Source organism: Micropterus salmoides, unplaced genomic scaffold (genome assembly GCF_014851395.1).
Source record: "Micropterus salmoides isolate LMB-PRFRI ecotype aquatic unplaced genomic scaffold, ASM1485139v1 Ms_hic_scaffold_17, whole genome shotgun sequence".
Classification (NCBI taxonomy): Eukaryota; Metazoa; Chordata; class Actinopteri; order Centrarchiformes; family Centrarchidae; genus Micropterus; species Micropterus salmoides.
Window position 1 is genome coordinate 1,857,342 of NW_024040817.1, and position 18,841 is coordinate 1,876,182.

General features: G+C 39.4%; 1 protein-coding gene across 6 annotated transcripts in view; it reads left to right on the top strand.

Annotated features, from left to right (window-relative positions):
• The window catches only part of LOC119906777 (collagen alpha-1(XIV) chain-like), a 516,646-nt gene that overhangs the window by 107,708 nt on the left and 390,097 nt on the right, over nt 1–18,841 (top strand). For all 6 annotated transcript variants that reach the window (XM_038724122.1, XM_038724121.1, XM_038724124.1 and 3 more), the window contains 11 exons: nt 1,733–1,856; nt 4,403–4,546; nt 4,845–5,009; nt 5,215–5,253; nt 7,251–7,389; nt 7,636–7,778; nt 8,093–8,202; nt 13,795–13,953; nt 15,364–15,441; nt 16,207–16,293; nt 16,800–16,853. In XM_038724122.1, coding sequence (XP_038580050.1) covers nt 1,733–1,856; nt 4,403–4,546; nt 4,845–5,009; nt 5,215–5,253; nt 7,251–7,389; nt 7,636–7,778; nt 8,093–8,202; nt 13,795–13,953; nt 15,364–15,441; nt 16,207–16,293; nt 16,800–16,853 — 1,242 coding nt within the window. The remainder of the gene's footprint in view (nt 1–1,732; nt 1,857–4,402; nt 4,547–4,844; nt 5,010–5,214; nt 5,254–7,250; nt 7,390–7,635; nt 7,779–8,092; nt 8,203–13,794; nt 13,954–15,363; nt 15,442–16,206; nt 16,294–16,799; nt 16,854–18,841) is intronic.

Below are 18,841 nucleotides of genomic sequence, written 5' to 3' on the forward strand. Positions count from 1 at the left end.
GCGGTGGCCAGGGGTAGTAGTTGTTGGTTTTTTGCTTTCTCCTCAGCATTCTTGAGATAGTGAACTATTCATGAAAGTCTTGACATTTGTTATTCTAGCACTCGGTGTGTTGTAGCGCTCCAGTTTGTTTGACAGGTTATTGACAGGCAGACACAGTAAGAAAAAGCCACCAAAGAAAACAAAGATTGGAACTCTTTTGGGAGTACGGCAAAACATTGTTTTCCTGAGGCACAATAGCTTTGTCTTGCTTTCCCCTGTTCTGTATTTTGGTAACTTGCCGAGCACTGCTGTGGCAGGAGAGCCGACGCGTCGAGAAAGAGAGCATCAAGTACAGCAGTATTAACTGCACACGCCGCGTCTGTGTTAAACAGTATTTTCCCGATGTACACTTGTCCAAAATCACACACAGCAAACAAGTATTTATTCTTTGCATGACTTAAACGGTTGAATATGATTTTCATTATTTTTCAAGTAAGCAAAAATAAAGTCATCTTTTTATTGTGCATATGGAAACATATATATATATATAAAGGAACCTGAACCCAAACATTTTTATTTTAAATGATAAATAACTTACAATTAAAAATCATAATTCAAAATCAAAAGTTGTACATTTTCTGTCAATATCTAATCAGTTAATCAGCTAATCATTTAAGCACCAAGGCAGAATAAAGATGTCTGTTTTCTTATCAGCGTTTTCCAGCAGTCAGCACGTACAAGGAGCTTTAAAGGCAAACTGTTTATGCATATTTTGTGATTAAAATTGCAACTATATTAAATATATTTTAACCTTTAAGATTGTAATTTATTTTGCAAATTTAATACAATGGAACCCAAAAAAAAAAGCCATTTTCTAGGACAGCACAAACTTTGTTATACTAACAGCCAATGTATTTTTTGTTATTTACATAAAATCTGTATTCTACTGGTGTTTCCCAAGAGGCCGAAATCCTGTTCAGTGTGTTCAGTCCTACAGCAGATTCCTGAAATAAGCCCCACTAGGCTGCTCTCATGTATGGTTTTTATTTACAAATAAATTATATTCCTGTGCGGTCTCCCAGGTGGCCACAGCCCAGGTCACTGATGCAACAATTGAATTTTATTCTCTGTATCATTCTCAGTTTCTGCTGTGTTATTTTCCTTTTCTCTCCGGTGATCCAAGTTGAGTTCAGTCACAACACCAGGACTCTGCTCATACATCTGTTTTAACGTGTTTTACAATAAATGTTGATTGTTGAAAGCGGTACATGAGTGGTGTCCATCACAGCCACAGGTGAAGCTTTCAGTGCGGTCAGCACATGGTGGAAGAAGTAAAAAACCCCGAACCTTCAGGCATGTTTGTCTTTTGTCAGACAAAAAGCAACAGGGCTTATTGAAAATGTTGTTCTGAATAGAGAAGTCCTGACTTCACATGGTTATCCACCAACTCTCTGTCTGTAGAGAAATGCCTGTTTACCTGTGATGGTCTAGGAGCATCACCATTGTTCTCGTTTAATGAAGCTAAAAGCGGAAACACTATAAACAACAATATTAGATTGTACAAAAATAATGGTTCCTTACCTACACAAATGAAGTGAAACGTTGATACGGTGACAAAAGTTTTATCCTAAAAGCATGCAAAATCAAAAGGATCTGCTCGGCTAGATAACACTAGGGATGAGTGGAAAAATTATTTTTTCAATGAACTGACCCTTTAAACTCAACTTTTTTGGTTTCTGTTTTGTCTTGACAGGTGGCCATCGCCCAGTTCAGTGACGACGCCCGGACAGAGTTCAAACTGAACTCGTACAGCGACAAAGAGCGGCTGCTGGACGCCATCAACAAGATCTCCTACAAGGGAGGAAACACCAAGACAGGTGAGTGCACCGCTGAGGAAGGCGCGCCATGACTGGGAGAACTGAACCTTTTCTATAATACAGCTGCTTATGAGTTATTAAATGGTGGCCGAATTTGTAAGTGGAGTCTGGTGGAGTTACGGGACACAAAGGGGAGAGGTCGGGACACACGCTGCAACACAGAAACAACCGGGTACATTTTCTATGACTGCAGCAGATAGAATTCAGCTTTAAATCCAAGAACAACACCTGTGTGAGACAAACAGTGTGCACACAAACACACACTCTCACAACTTTCTAATGACATTATCAATACTGACGGAGCCGCAGGCAACCACAAACAGAAAATTAAATCTGTGTGCAAGTGTCTGCTGTTGTTCCTTCAATATATGTGTGTGGGAGTCAAACATTTGCACTTTCTTGCCCTTGTGAACATGTGTCTTCATGCATACATTCATGGATGTTTATAAAGTGCATTAGAAAGACTATATTCGTGTGTGTGTGTGTGTGTGCGTGATGAGAAGAAATCTGTGGGGAAGCAGGGAGCGGTGAAGTCATTAATCAGTGTTTACAAAGCAGCATAGCCGTTTCTCCTGCAGGGACGAGACTGCAGAGAACAGATTTGTAACAGCGTCACTGCTAATGTCACACTGTAAAACACTAACCCTGCTTTTCTGTCAGGAAGCAGCAGTTTGGGGAGTTTCAGAGCACTCAATCACCTCCTTCTGCACACTGCAATTAAGAATCTGTTCCCAGATGTTCCCACAGGCCCGAAGAATATTTGATTAGTGGATCAATTTCAAGTACCTGGTGCTCCTTGATTCCTTTATTGAAATGTAAAAGCCGTGCAGCAGCTCTGTGGTCCACCCTGCATCAAACATCACATATTATTTACTAAATGACCGTCACAAGTTCCCAGTGCTCTAAGGTGATGTCTTTAAGGGTCAAGGTCTTGTTCTGACTGACTAACAGATATTCAAAATTATTATTAATATATTTTCTGTTTACAAATACAATGTAATGGCTGCAGTAACATAAATCTTCTCCTTTTTGATGCTCAAACCACGTTTTAGCTCTCCAAGTGTTTCTGATTCATCTTATTCCCTTTGCAACAATGAGGAACAGCAGATTTTCCTTGCCAACCAAACCATGGCAACAAGCACTTTACTAGTCCTCAAAGTCCAGCTGTCAAAGTTGAAGTCTTGGAACCCAAGTGGGCTCTTGTTTCTTGAAACCAACCTGAAGCAAAGTGGCAGAGGGCTTTTTAGACCATGAAACTGGTCTTAGATGTGGACTCGCTGCTCCTGACATGATGGACAAAACAGAGGAGACAGATTCATCCTGTCATTCTTTTTAAAAAGAGTTGAGTTGTCATCCTGCAATAACATCTAGTAATTAATTTATATTAAATTAAGCTGTCAATAAAGTCTTTAGATAAACTCTAGCAGTAATTCATCACAGGTCGGCAGTAGGTGTCAAATGGACGACAAACTCATCTTCTAATGCAGGAAAACAGAGCAGCAGCAAAAACAGCAACCTCAAGGTCTTCAATTGTGACTGACTACAAAGGTTACTGCCACATGGAATTCAGACGCAGCAATTTAACTGGCACCAAATTAAAACCCTACAGCTTCAGAACAACATCAGCGTGCGGGGAGGCTTCGTCTCTTGAAACAAATAAAACAGGAAAAAACTAATAGAGTAATGGGGTGGGCAATTATTTGATATTAATCATTTATAACAACATTTCATTACATAGCACTTTTTAGTGCTTTACTAAAAGAAATAAGGCAGATAAAATGAGAATAAGGCCAAAGAACAAGAACAAAGAGGTAGTAAAGACAATAAAGTGAAAAAGCTCAAATAAATAGGAATAAAAACAATAAAAATATATTGTGTGTGTGTGTGTGTGTGTGTACATATAATATCCAAGTTTTTTTAAGAAGAGATTTAAAATAAAGTGTGTCTCAGTATAGTAGGCAGATAGTTTCATAATGCAGGAGCTCTAATAACAAAATGGCCCTTTGTCACAAAGTCCTGGGAGTAACCAGCAGGGACCTCAGTGGTCGAGAGGGCACATGCCAGGTCAATAAATTAGAGAGGTATTTAGGAGCAAGGCCCTTTTAAGGCCTTAAAAGTGTGCAATACAAGTTTAAAATCAGTTTGAAATCTTACAGGGAGCTGGTGTAGGGAGACAAACGCAGCGTGATCGTGCCTTCTTTTCCCGGGAAGAGGTCGATTATGTTCTTGTGGTTTTTTTGTACTATAAATGGTGATGCACAATTATTGTTTTAAGAGGTCGGGGAAACTGCCAAGTGAGATTTCTCTTCAACTATTTTTGTCAAGTAGTTTTCCTGAGTTTTCCACAGTGACAGACATCAGTTCAAGTTTTATGTACTGAAACAGATATAGGATTTCAAATTTACTAAATTTATTAAAAGAAGAAATATACCGTACACTATCAGTGTCTCCTCCTTCTGCATGTGTTCATTCTCACACGTCTGTTTTTAGGACTGAGAATTACTGAAAGCATTTCAAAGTACTTATGAGTCTCTCTGTTCAATCAGGTCGAGCCATCCAGCATGTGAAGGAAAACATCTTCACTGCAGAGGGAGGAGTCAGGAGGGGAATCCCCAATGTCCTCGTGGTCCTCACCGACGGCCGATCTCAGGATGACGTCAACAAAGTTTCCAAGGAGATGCAGATGGAAGGTCAGGGCCGTGTTGTTTGTGGCTTTAAAAAAAGTCCCACAGATCAAGTTTGGATTTCAGGATTCCTGCCTGTTTGGTTTGCTCTCATAGATTTTTCACTTAAAATTATGACGTCAATAGAAAGAAACAGTAAAAAATTTAATTTACGTTTTCTAATTTTCACATTAAATTTTCACATTAACCTTGACATTTTTGTCTTGTACTTGCTTCATATTTGTTGAAGACAGATGCTCATTCTACCTCTGGTTGTTCCCATGTTGATGACAAAGGTTTTTTTTCTTCCTGTCTTCCTGTGAAGGGTACATTGTGTTTGCTATCGGCTTCGCTGACGCTGACTACGGTGAGCTGGTGAGCATCGCCAGTAAACCCAGCGACAGACACGTCTTCTTCGTGGACGACCTGGACGCCTTTAAGAAGATCGAAGAGAAGTTGGTGACCTTCGTGTGTGAGGCTGCAACTGCCAGTGAGTAACCGCAGCTTATCAAACACTCTGAGGTTGTCGGTTTCAGAGACTAGATGTGATGCCAGAAGAGTTTATTTCAGTCAGTCACTTTCAGTCCAGGTGTGACGTATTGGAAATGGTTGACTGTGTTATCATGATTTTAAAATATTTCCAGGCTGAAGAAATGTGTCTTCATAATTAAACACACACTGTTTTTCTTTTCCAGCTTGTCCGTCTGTACCGATGAGCGGCAGCACAACACCAGGTGAAAGATCAAACATATTCCTGTAATGCAAACACACTTGGAAGTATAGATATGTAGAAAACACGGGAGCAGCATAGACTACAGCCCTGTGGATAAATCTACTGTGAACAGTGCTGGCCTTTTCCATGTGTTCGCACTGTATGCACATCATATATGAACAGTACAGCGTACACCAGGGGTGGACTGGGACAAAAATTCAGACCTGGCACTGTAGCCACACCAGCCCACATTATCACGAACACACACATTCACTACTACTACGCTACGTTGTTGTACAGGATGGTGAGATAATACAAGCAGTAGGCCTACTGTGTGTAACATTTAATGTAAATGACTAGCAGACAATGCTCAATAGTTTTTAAGAGCACACATTTATAAAAAAAATGTACATGTTGTCTGTGTGCTCTGTCTGCTTGTCTGCTGCTACTGTCTTTCTCTACCGCAGAATTAGATATAAACCGAACATTTGGTTGTCACAGTTTACTTCCCGCCTCTACCACACTCCTCCCTGTCTCTGCTAGGCCTACAGCAGTATCCTACCTCACAGTGGTAGTGGTACTAGAAGACCAGGTCTCTGGCTGTACTGATTCCAGCAACATCCTAGCTCATGAACGCAGTGTAGGATGTAAACATCGCAAACAAATGTTTTCTCACACACGGCTCTTAACATTGGAATACACATGAATAAAAACAAGTAAGAAAATGGCAGAAGTAGAAAGGATTATGGTTTGCTTTTCTGACAAGAGTAACTTTACTGACAATCAGATTATGTTGCACTCTCATGAGGTGTCTAATGAGGTGTTTAATTTTGATTGAATGTCCCAATTTGAGTCACATAATTGAATTGGTCTGCCCATCATCTGGCAAACTGGGCCAAATGCATTATATTATTATTATTAGGCATATTATTATTACTATAAACATAGTAAACTTGTGCAAGTGATAAAACCATATCTTATGCAACGTCGTCCAGTGAAAATGTATTGATTTATTTCACAGTTTTCCCACAGAATGACAGTATATTTCTATTTCTAGTAGCTTGGGTAATTTCTTATTTAACCATTTTAAATCTGCTTCATTCTCACTACACTAGCCTACTTGAATCTGCAGGTAATATTCTCACACAAGCACGCACATATACTCTGCTGCATAACACAGCTGCTTGCCCCGCCTCTTTCTCTCTCCCTGTGTGTGTCGGCCGTGTTGACTTTCTCCATCAGCAGTGGGCTTTGTTTTGTAAAGTGGCCGAAATGACACAGCACCCGCGATTCCGTGTGGTCGAATGGTCCATCCCCTCTGACATTTGCCAGGATAGCAAATCCTCCCCTGGCATATAAAAGTAGCCCTCATACCCTGAGGATGTGATAGACATTAAGAAGTATTCTATTTTTAGTTGTTTTTACTTATTTCCAAGCTTATTTGCTTATTTCCAATTCTTATACAAACAGAATATTTATTTTACTCTCATTTGCATTGCTGTCTGTCATGTAACGTTGGTGCTACTAGGATGAGCATAAAATCTTAACCTTAATAGATCTCTCAACAACAACAACAACCCACTGGCTGAGCTGAGTCGTGCTCTTCCAAAATGCTTTTCTTTTTTCCTTTTGACATCTGGGTTCATAACTAAGACTGAATGCTGGTGTTGGCAGCAGTCAAACAGTGCAGCGAGATGACAAAACTCTAATAAGAAACATAGCTCTTTGTGAGTAAAGGCTCAAATACACTTTTAAAATCCAAGATGTTTCCCCAGGACATAAAAACAAATGGGGTAATCGGTGCCAGAGTTATTACTTGGATAGGAGAGGAAATGCAACACACACACTCTCATAGGATTAAAATCACTGACCAGTGCATCTAACCCGGCCTGCCACAGAGAAATAAATCTTACTGAGACAGGCTTATTTCATGAAACAGTGGTGGCTTCTGACTTTTTTTACTTTTTGAATGCACTGAACTGTCCACAACAAGTTGAACCTCCGACCGTGTGTCGTCAGGTTTCCGTATGATGGAGCTGTTTGGGCTGGTGGAGAATCGCTACAGCAGCGTCTCTGGCGTTTCAATGGTACCTGGCACCTTCAATACCTTCCCCAGTTTCCACCTGCACAGCGATGCTTTTCTGGCACAGCCAACCAGGTATTTGTTACTGTGATGTTTAACAAGTGTCCTCTCTCATAAAATAGTACCTTGTCTATTAAATGCTTTATTGCCACCTGCTGCATGGATCTCACACAATAGACATTAAAGTGTGTTTGTTCAACGTAAGATAGAATTACTTACTCTGATAGCTCCAGCTGAGTATTGACTGTATTCAGACCCCATAATCCACACTGTTCAGCCTTCATAATCAATATTTACCTGGGTTTCTGTTCTGACTCACAGGTACATCCATCCCGAAGGGCTGCCCTCTGACTACACCATCACCCTGCTGTTCAGACTGCTGCCAGACACTCCAGAGGAGCCCTTCGCCCTCTGGGAGATCCTCAACAAGAACAACGAGCCGCTGGTGGGAGTCATCCTCGACAGTGAGTCAGGGATCTTGGCTGTGGGAGCATCCAGTTGTCAAAAAAAAAACATTTGTTTCTCGTCATTTTGTACGTTGTTATTTCTATAATTACAAATCCATCACAATCAAACTGAATGTATAAAACACCAGGGATGGTTATGGTTGTCATGAAGGAGCAGGTAAAAGCTGTCATTTACTCATCCCCGTCATGAAATCAAAACCTGTCAAAGAGGAAGACATAATATAAATAAAAGTAAAGTAAAGTAAAAATATGACAAGTGCTTTATTTTCTTTTTTTTGTTAACATGCAGTTTTTGTTGTGTCTTCATGCAGACGGCGGAAAGACTCTGACGTTCTTCAACAACGACTACAAAGGAGAGTTCCAGACGGTCACCTTCGAAGGGCCAGAAATCAAAAAACTCTTCTACGGCAGTTTCCATAAGGTCAGAATCACTCCAGTCCAGGTTTCTTTTTTTCTTTGCCTGACTGATTGACTGACTGATTCCTAACACACTGACTGATTGATCATCTGTCAGAGTGAGTGACAGACTTAATACTTCAGCTTTAAAGTGTTTACCAGGATGTCTTGGGGCATAAATGATGGAAAGTCAACCGTTTTTGACGGTCCGTCGCAGAAACTGTGATGAGGTGTGAGATTCTTCACTGATAATAAAAATAAAAAAAAACACTTCCTGCTGAGGATGCAGAGGGTGATGCAGAGTCATGCTGAGTGCCACAGTGATGTTCACACGAATGTGACAGGAGCAGCAAAGTCACTTGACGACTGTTGGGCTGAGTTACAAACTGCTTATTTTACTGAGTGACTAATAGACATGATGTGTTTGTTTGTGGCTGGTTAACTAACTTGTTGTTTTAATGACTGATCTAGCTGCTGACTGACTGGGTTTTTGGCAACAGATTAATACCTTAAAGCTTCAAATCATAGCCTACTCCCAATTAGACGTCTCTTTTACTGGCCTGGTGCGGGTACACGTTTTGACACATAAACACGGGTCTTGATTTGACGCCTAATCAGGTTTTTATAGAAGTTCTCTGGATGTATAAAACCTCTTAAACCCCACTGGGTCGCCTGCAAGAGCTAGTTCTAATCTATTTAGCCCAAATATACAAATATAAATGTTAAAACCTTTGTCAATATTAGGGGTGGGGGGAAAAAATCGTTACAGCGTAGTATCGCTATATATTTTTGCAAGGCAGTATCGTATCATAACACGAACGTCAAGTATCGATCTTTTACTATATAAATTGTACATGAGAAGTTTGTTTTTTGGCTTTAATAAAATTGTTTTTTCAATCAACTAGAAAAAGAATTTTCCTTTGTGGACACAATTTGAAGTTGGGAAAAAAAGATAAAATGCAATAATATTGTATCGTGACATAGGTATCGTGATAATATCGTATCGTGGGGCCTCTTGATTCCCAACACATCGTTCGATCGGTTAGAATGTCCACAATTTATATATATTATAATAATTTGATGGAAACAATTCAGATTTGCCATTATTGTAAACAAGAGAGATGAAAAAGCCTATTTTTATACAAGTAATATTCATACTGGTTGAAGTAAACAATTTCATAGCAGCCTATTTCCCATCTTTGCTGAGCAAGAGTTTTGTATGAAAGGAATTAAAGGAATTAATGTATTTGTCCCAAATACAGGCAGAGTGAGTTCAGTGATTGAAGTAAATAAAAGCCAGAGTTATGTAATTGACATTAGACTGCCTCGTTTTTCTGTTTCTTTTGATCCAGTGGTTCATCAGTATGTTAATTAATTTGCTCAGTTGTCCCTTCTTTACCTTGGGTTCCTACTGGCCTTCCCTCCTCCTACTTCCTTCCTTGCACTCGTTCTTCTGTCATCTAAAACCTCGCTGAGCAGCGAGACGGTAGGCGGAGTCCTGACAGGCCGGCTGTAGTTGAGTCGTGGCCTGAGCCTGAACCAGCTCACAGTCATGTTGTGTTAGTGTCAGTGTCGGCGCTGAGGGACTCGCTGACTGATCGGCAGACACTTCTGTCTGCTCGCTGTCAGCAGAGCTTATCCTGCTTATCCTTTCACCTTTTGTTCCGCTGTGTGAGTGTGTTTGTGTGTGTGTGCTCATGCAACTGCATACATAGTGGATTTTATAATCCTAGAGGACGGGCACCTGCATTGCCTGCCTGAAGTCTATCTGACTTTTTTATAGGTGGTTATGGATGAGAGGATATCACTAATTTGAAAGTCATCTCTTAGAAATGTCCAACTGTGGTGATAGACATAACTTAACTAACTTTTAAAGACTGAATGGTCCCCCTGTGTGTTACCAAAGTTCAGCTTTCGTAACACTTTTCACACTTTATTCGATAAACTCTGAATGTTTCCGTCTGTCTCATTTCTTAGTTCCTGAAAAGCTGACGTCTTAGAAAAATGAAGAAATGTCCTTCAGCAAGGTTTTTAGACTGATAGGGCTGCGCTGCTTCACACTTCACACTCTTAACAGGATTTATATTACAGTTCTCCAGTGCTAATGCAGGTCGGCGGGCCTCTGCAATGCCTGTAAATGTGTACATGAGTATGTACATACACACTCCCACACGACTGGGTATGGAACAGATACAGTAGGATACAGTAGACTTTGTGATTACACCTTTACAGCAGGCAGTCCTGATACAGAATAAGCCACCGTGACTTAATTTTACTATGTGTTATATGTTTGGCTTAGAACTCAGCTGCAGCCCATCTGCATGAATATACCTGAGGGAGGTGTTTATAAAGTAGAAATTATGAAGTAAATTATTTGCAAATTTTGACAACCATTGCAGCCAGCTCTGTTGAATACTAATAATAGTTCTTATTTTTTGTTTTTTTAAAACCAGGTTCTGGTGGATGGTTGTTAGTACACAAGCATTTATTTTCACTCTGTATCGTCACTCTCTGTGTTACCACAGTGTATCTTTGCATGCCTTGACATAATGGCTCCCTACCTTTTTAAAACGAGTGAATTCACTCTGAGATGTTCAGTGCACCAGCACACAGTTTGTTTCCCTGCTGAGAAAGTTCATCTCAGTTAACATGAAAAATCACTTTGACATTTACAAGTAATTTCACAGCAGCAGTGAACTTAAACTCAACAGACAGACCAAACACAGAGTCGACCCCCACAGCAAACAATGACTGAGCAAAAACCCTGTCCTGAATACAGCTGCTACTTCTCTTAATATCCCTACTATATACATTAGAGGCTGAGGACTCCTGTGGGTCAAGGGATTCCCGTGGGATTGTAGTCAATTACAGTAATCATCACGGGACTCGGAGAGGACCGGGAGAAAAAGTCAACGGGAGCAGGTGGGACGGGAATCACAGGCCTGACTCATTATAGTAATTATATATATATATATATATATACAATAAATAATGTTTTAAAATAAAGTTTGTGTTATCCCTATATTATTTGGCCTCTGAATAAACTTTCTAAATAAATAGACGGTGAAGAGGATGTTACGTCAGAGCTGTGAGGTTAAAAATGAACATCCTCTAGCCAAACAGAGTCTACTACTAATGCCATTACTATTGCTGCTACTACTACTAGTATAGTAGTAGTAGGAATAATTATAGTTATAGTAATAACCTTGTGTAGCACTTCTCACTTTTGCATTGCAAAGTATGTCGTCCCCACAGAATCATAACAAAATTAAAACTCATATAAACACATTACTACTTTGTACTGAGAAAACAAAATGCAGTTTTGCATGTAACCATAAGTGCAAAAAGCAGCAGTGTGCAGAGACATGTAAATATTAATATAGGTAATGTATAAATAATAATGAGGAATAGATTATGGTTTCCTTTTTTGTTAATCCTGCAATTGATGCTACCTCTACTGCAACACTGTCTTCATAAATATAAAAAGTTATTTCTTTCTCTGTGGCTGTGAAATAAGGAATGTCTCCAGTAGCATTTACAGTAAGGTGTAAATAAAAAGTGTGAAACCGTTCAGTCCGTTAAAACTCCTGTGATCCGTTTCATTAACCTCTGTATAAAGATATGCTAACGACATTACTGACATGGAAATGAGTCTCTCTGTTGCAGGGTGTTGAGTATTATTAGTCTGCACCCTGCTATTTGTAAAACTGTGTACTTCTGTGGACTATAATCATCTGTTGATGCTGAACAGTAAAACTAATTTCTTGTCCCCGCTAAGAATAAAATGCTTTATTTATTTCCTCTGATCTAAACACAACAACTTACAAGAGCTCTAACAAAAAGAAAAAAATTATAAAATGTTGGAAACTTTTCACTTCTTGTGTCGAGAGAAGTGCAAAGTTAAGTCATGCTTATGTGTCACAACTCCACTTAGTAATACTTAGAGTCAAAATTACAGGGCAGACTTTTTTCAGTTTATGGCCTGTTTTCCTTAGAGCTGTGTATGTGTTTTGCGTTTTGAATATCCTCTTTTCCAGGACAAACATGGAGCTTTTTAATAAGTTAATTTGCAGTGCTGTGAATTTTAATTGTAGCCTATAGAAACTGGAGATTTAAATAAGGGAGAGAAACGCACACAGGCATCCCTCAGCAACAGCTAAGCATTTTTATTTTTTCCTTTTCTGTAAATACAGCAGCCGGAAACACACAAGAGAAAACTTTTACCAACTCTTCTTTTTACCCGTCGAACAAAGGTGTGCTTATAGAGGAAGGTTAATAGGGTTCAGATGTGTGTGAGTCTGTACAGAAAACAATCACACAGGGTCACTGACAGCAGCTCTGTTAAAAGTTACAGGAGAAGAGGGTTAATGGTGTTGAGGAAGCCTCTCAGCACAGACGGGCGACGTTTCATCTGCCTCACAGTTCAGCACTTTGCTGTCCATGACGGTGACAGAACTTCCTGTATGTGCATTTATAAATAGCCATGTCGCTCAGGGAGGTAATTTTAGTTTCGTTTCCACACGCTCTCCTGGTCTTTGTCCCAGTTCCAGGTTGCAGAGCTATAATTGTGCACTGACATTCATTTTAAAACACGAGCTCGCACTTCTTTGAAATTTAATATTGGAAGTAAAATCAGGTTTGTTTGTTTATCCTGAATCCGCCTTAGCAAAGCCATTTTGTATTTCATTTGTGTTTTTATTCATTTAAGATGAAAACGTCTGCAGTTTTAAGTAGTTTGTGTCTGTCTGTGTGCTTTCACACTGCGCGCACACACGCGTACACACACATTTTGTTTGGCGGGCTTTAACTATTTTCCAGTGAAAACAAAATTAACTTTTTAATGTTTTCATTTCCTCATCATCTCTTTGGCAGTCTGCCTAGAAAAGTTATGTTTAAAGCTGGAATCAAATATACAGAATAAATGTGGGGCATGTTAACACCCACTTAACTTTAAAACCTTATGTAAAAAAACTAAACAAACAAGAGGGTACAGTTTACAGAGAGAGTGCAGTGAGTCTTCTGTGATGTTTAGTCTTTGTCTAATGTAAAGTTGTGATTGTCAGATATTCTTTAATCTTCTCCATTCCTTCTCTGGGTGTGTTGGTTTTTATTTGTATCTTGTGTAATGTATAACATCAACCTACCCTGGGATTACAGATGAAAAGAAGGCCTTTGGCTAAATCTGACACATTATTATCAGATTGATGTAAATTAATGTGTGGTGGTGTTGCAAATGCATTTCCAGCCTCTGCTCTGTATTTTACCTTCAGAGTCATCAGATTGGATTTGCAGATAAAAGAGCTTGTTTACCTTCCTGCTCTACACAGGAAGAGGGCGCTGTTCTACCACAGTACATGAAGCTACAGCCTTCTGAAGGCTGCAAATATAGGACAGAGTAAAACAGGGATGCTCCTCACAGCCAAACTGCTTTCTTCATATTGCTTATTTTGAATAGCAGGCAAATGACCTCGAATGAAGAAATGGAGAAAACAAAAACTGATGTTAAACCGACGAACTGTCAAAGTGTCAGTCCAACATCTCAGGTGACTAAATGCACTAAAAACAAGTCTGAAGGAGCGATGTGTAGTGAACATGTTGGATGTTTTGTCTCACGCAGCTTCACATTGCAGTCAGCAAGACGAGCGCCAAAGTGGTGATCGACTGCAAGATGGTGGGCGAGAAAGCCATCAACGCAGCGGGAAACATCACCGTAGACGGACTGGAAGTTCTGGGCAGGATGGTCCGCTCCAGAGGGAACAAGGACAACTCTGCACCGGTGAGGATAACACACACATAGCCTTAATATAAACATGCACACAGTATAATCCAGTGTCAAAGTCCTTGTATGTGTACAACAAATCACCACCACACACTCGCACACCGTTACTCCATGACACCACAAGAAAGTAAAGTACAACGAAATGTTCACGCATGAATTCTAACTTCCAGTATTTGATCTTATGCCGTTTCATCTATGTTTAATTTTTTCATCAAAGCGAAGACGTTTCCTTGAGCAGCTTTGTGAATGCAAACAAATCAATTTCCAGCCACCCTCCTCCAGAAATAGCAGCGAGGCAGACTTTGTGTCTGATTGGTTTGATCTCCCTTTGAAGAGAAAACCCTTGACATTGACTCGGCTCTGAAGCTGAAGAATTTTCACTAATGTGTCAAATAACTCCCACCAGTGTTTTTAAAATCGCTCTCCACGGCCACATTTGTGTCAGCACCCAAAACTGAGCACCAGTTGGTGGTTTTTACAGAGGAAAAGATATTGCTGTTCTGAGGCTCGATACCGGCCTTCAAGAGGCCATCAGTTTCATGATTGTACGCTCGTGCACATTCTCATGGCACAACAAGGTTCCTGAACCTGAAAAAAGCCGGATAGAAGAACGAATAGTTTTTCCACATTGGCCTCCAGGAGCAGCTGAACGTGTTGTTCTTTCTTTGAATATTTCTACAGTGCAAGATGAGGCTTATGATCTCCCACTGTGTTTTAAACCCCATGAATCACAGGGCGGTCCTGGCTAATGCTCTAATTTTGTACATCAGAATTCACCGCGCCTTATTAGACAAACTGAACACAGACCTTTGTAAACGAGTTCAAAGGGAAGCTGTAAACCTGACAGTAATCCTTTTTTTGGCATTAAATGCAGGATTATGATTAAGCAACAAGTCTTATTTGCACAGCACTAAAATACCTCGGGACATCCAGTGATTTGTAGAAGTTGCAGGAATCATCAGTGATTTTAATCCCGCCATGTGAAATAATAAACCCCCCCTGTTGATTTCCGTCACATTTGTTTTAGACAAGCCATGTGTACTTTCCTTTTTGTGTAATTATGAAATTTGGAAGCCATTATAGAAAGCTTCTGAATTCATTTAAAGTGATAACGTGTTTTACTTTATTTAATCATGAAGTTACAGATGTCGAAATTATGAGTACTTTTGAGTCAGTTATGAGGTCTTGATATAAAACTATCTTTGTGTGAGTTTAGGTGCTTGGGGACAGATTACTTCAAAGGCACAAAGTGTGAATTAATTTTACAAGTACAAGATACTGACTTGTGTCATATTATGGAGCAAAACCAAAATAAGATAAGAAAAAAATCTGGCTGTTAAAAGTTCAGTTTTGTATTTTATGTCATTATTGTTATTCTTAACATTTGTTTGTTTTCCTCCTCTGCAGTTCCAGCTGCAGATCTTTGACATTGTCTGCAGCACTTCGTGGGCCAACAGAGACAAGTGCTGCGAACTTCCTGGTCTGGTGAGGTTAATTTGTTTCTAAACCTCTCTTTACTTTTCAGTTTACTCGTCTGTCTGTCCTCAAGAAAGAAGAGATTTACTGACATTTTAACAGTTCAGATTTGAAATGTAACTGTTACAGTGTTTACACAAGGGCGTCATGAAAAAACTTTTTAGTACATCGTGTTTATTCTTCATTGTAAACTTTTAAACTGACCATTCTTCACACATTCATACACTGAGCCTAAGTGCTCAAACAGAAACTAACATTCACACATTCATACAGTGGAACAGCCACCAGGGGCAATTTGGGGTTCAATATCTTGCCCAAGGACACTTCGACAAGCAGCCTGGAGGAGTCGGGGATTGAACCGCCGACCTTTCGATGGCAAAACATTTAATCTTGACATTTAACGTTAAAGTCAGTGAGGTTTTGTTTGCGTGCTGTATCACCTGTTTACAAGAATTGCTTGTATGCATAATTTCCTTTCTGAGAACATAGTATCTTTTAAAGATAACCTGTCAGCAACTTTAAAAATTTAACTCAAACCAATAAAACCATCACTGAAACCACCAGTTTCCACAAGATATACATCAAGTAAGGAAATTATATTATCTAAAAGAAAAGTCTTTCACTGTGAGCTGAAATATGCAGTACAGAGAAATGCATGTGGAAAACGTCAGAGAGTCAAACTCCCAATTTGCCTGCTTTATTTTATCACTTATCATGTCATTGCCATATCGTTTTCTCTTTTTTTGTCATCCTCATCATGCTGTGATCATCCAGAGGAAGGAGGTTGACTGCCCGGCCATGCCCAAAGCCTGCACCTGCACCCAGGACAGCAAAGGCCCCCCCGGCCCTGCTGGACCACCAGTGAGCCACACACAAATACATCAAATACATACCCAGTCAGTCAAACACTGAAGATGATATTGCATTTGATCTAATGCTGATACTGCACTTACATCATATTGCAAATAAACATAATGATGAGTAAACCTAATTATTTGTATGATACATATTGCCACATTTTTGCACTTTGCCAGTTTATAGAGTGCTTAAGACATTTGTGCTGCAGCAGTTTAGCAAACAGGCAACAGAGGGACTTAAGTACTTACTATATCGGTGTCCACCAACCAAAACACGCAGACTGTACAGCACGTTCATGCTCGCAGTCACACAGATGGTGAGGGCCCACAAACTCATCTGTACATCACATGCTTCATGAAGTTACTTAAGTTCATTCAATACAGTTTTCTTTTCACATTTTCTTTGTATCTCAGCTTGTTTTGTCAGCTTTTTGGGCTGTAAGATTGACTGACTACACTAACACAGAAATGAGGCCGTGAATAACCTCCTGCTATCTGTGTCTCAAACAGGGAGGCACAGGAATCAGAGGAGCCAGAGGTGATCGTGGGGAGCCGGGCCCGGTGGTGAGTTGTCTGAAAGACACCTTTTTGATATTTGTTCTGAAAAAGGGTAACAGCCTCTGCTGTACAGAGGAAACATCAGTGGTGGAAGAAGTACTCAGATCCTTTACTTAACAAAAAGTACTGATACCACACTGTGAAAATACTCCACTACAGGTTTTTCAGCTTTGTGACGATGCATTTTCACATTTTCTGAATTTTCACAACCCACTGAAGGAACACTTCAATTTATCAAGCAAATTAGAAAAGGACTTTCACCGGACAGGAAGGGGTTGGTCAATTGTAATCTGAAAAGTAACTAAAGCTGTCAGACAAATGTAGTGGAGTAAAACACATTTGCTTCTGAGATGAGGTGGAATAGATGTAAAAAAGCTGCATAAAATGGAAATACTCAAGTACCTGGAATTTGTATGTAAAGTACGTGAGAAATGTACTTAGTTGCATTCAACCACTGCAAAACAGAAGTGAACTTTCTGCTGTGTGGCTGCAGTGGGTATCAGGCTGTGTCATCATAATTTTACATGGCCCTTTGACTGGTGACACTATTATCTAGACCTGACCTTACACATCCTTAAGTTGCCATCAAATCCTGCTCTTAACCAAACAAAGAGCAGACACTCGACAGCTTGACCCTGCTGGACACCTGCATCATATCTGCTCTCTTTTTTTGCAAACCTTATACATTCAGGTAAGTTTCACTGAGAGCCAAGCACTCATCACACACTATCTATTCACATGTCAGTAACACAGAGTCCTGTTGGCTAAATGACAGAGGAATATGCATAGTTAAAGTGTTTATTTTTCAGAATGCTAGTATGATTTCAAGTACCACTGCAAACACACAGCAGCCCAGCTGTAAGCTGTCACGACACAACCATCCGCACTGAAATTCTGTACACTCACACACACCCAAAGGCAAAACAAGGACAATAATGAATAATCAATATTGAGGATAGTTAATGTAATATTTCAGGCACATTTTCTTTATTACATTATTTGCAATGACTGAGAATGAAAACAGAGATGAGAGAGAGGATGTGTATTTATGATTATATGAAACACCACTATACAGAAAACTGAGCAACATTAATAAAAACATAACACACAACATAATCAAAATACCCACAGCAAAACTGAAAAAAAAAAAACCCCAGCAACAATTCAGAAAACACAGCAAACCCCCCACCCCAAAAAACACATAAGTATTTTTATAAAACAGAAAACACATGTCAGAAAAAAACAATGCAGAATCTAAAACACATTTTAAATGAACTAAAACATGATTAATACAGAAAAAAACGCATTTCATAAAACAAATCAACCTAACAGACAATGCAGTAACATTTTAAATGGCACATTTCTGAAAACACAACAACAAAACAGAAATTGCAATGAAAAAACAAAAGCAAACAATAATTTTCCCTGATCCAGAAAAGGTAGGTGCCTTTTTTGTATTCTTGTTGCAGTTTGTCCATGTTACATACATTCCTCTGCATGTAAGTACACAAAACATATGTTTTTCTTCACATTGTTCAAACTGTCACCAACATACACCGTGATCGTACAGTGATAAGTAAAATGAGAGGAACACAAGACTCGTGTCGTGTCTAAACACAAAGTCGATTCTATGGTTTTAGACACGACAGAGTCTTCCTGTTCCTTTTATTTTATATATTATAATAATATTGCAACACAAATGTTACTGATCTGCAATGGAAGGTGAGGTTTTTGAAAAGGTATTTTTACTGTATTGACACCAGTGCCTGATGTTGATGGTAAAGTATTATAGTTAATGAAGTCATGTGGTTTATGGAACGGTGTTGATCTAGTTGTTAACTTGAGCTTTGTGTTGGTGGTCACACAAAAAACACTAAAGCTTAAAGAACTTAACTGTTGCTGTCTTTTACCTACAGTTTAATACAACAGTGACCAATGGTATAAGAAACAAATTTGCCAATAGTAGGTTCCTACATTTTCTGTTTTTAAATGTT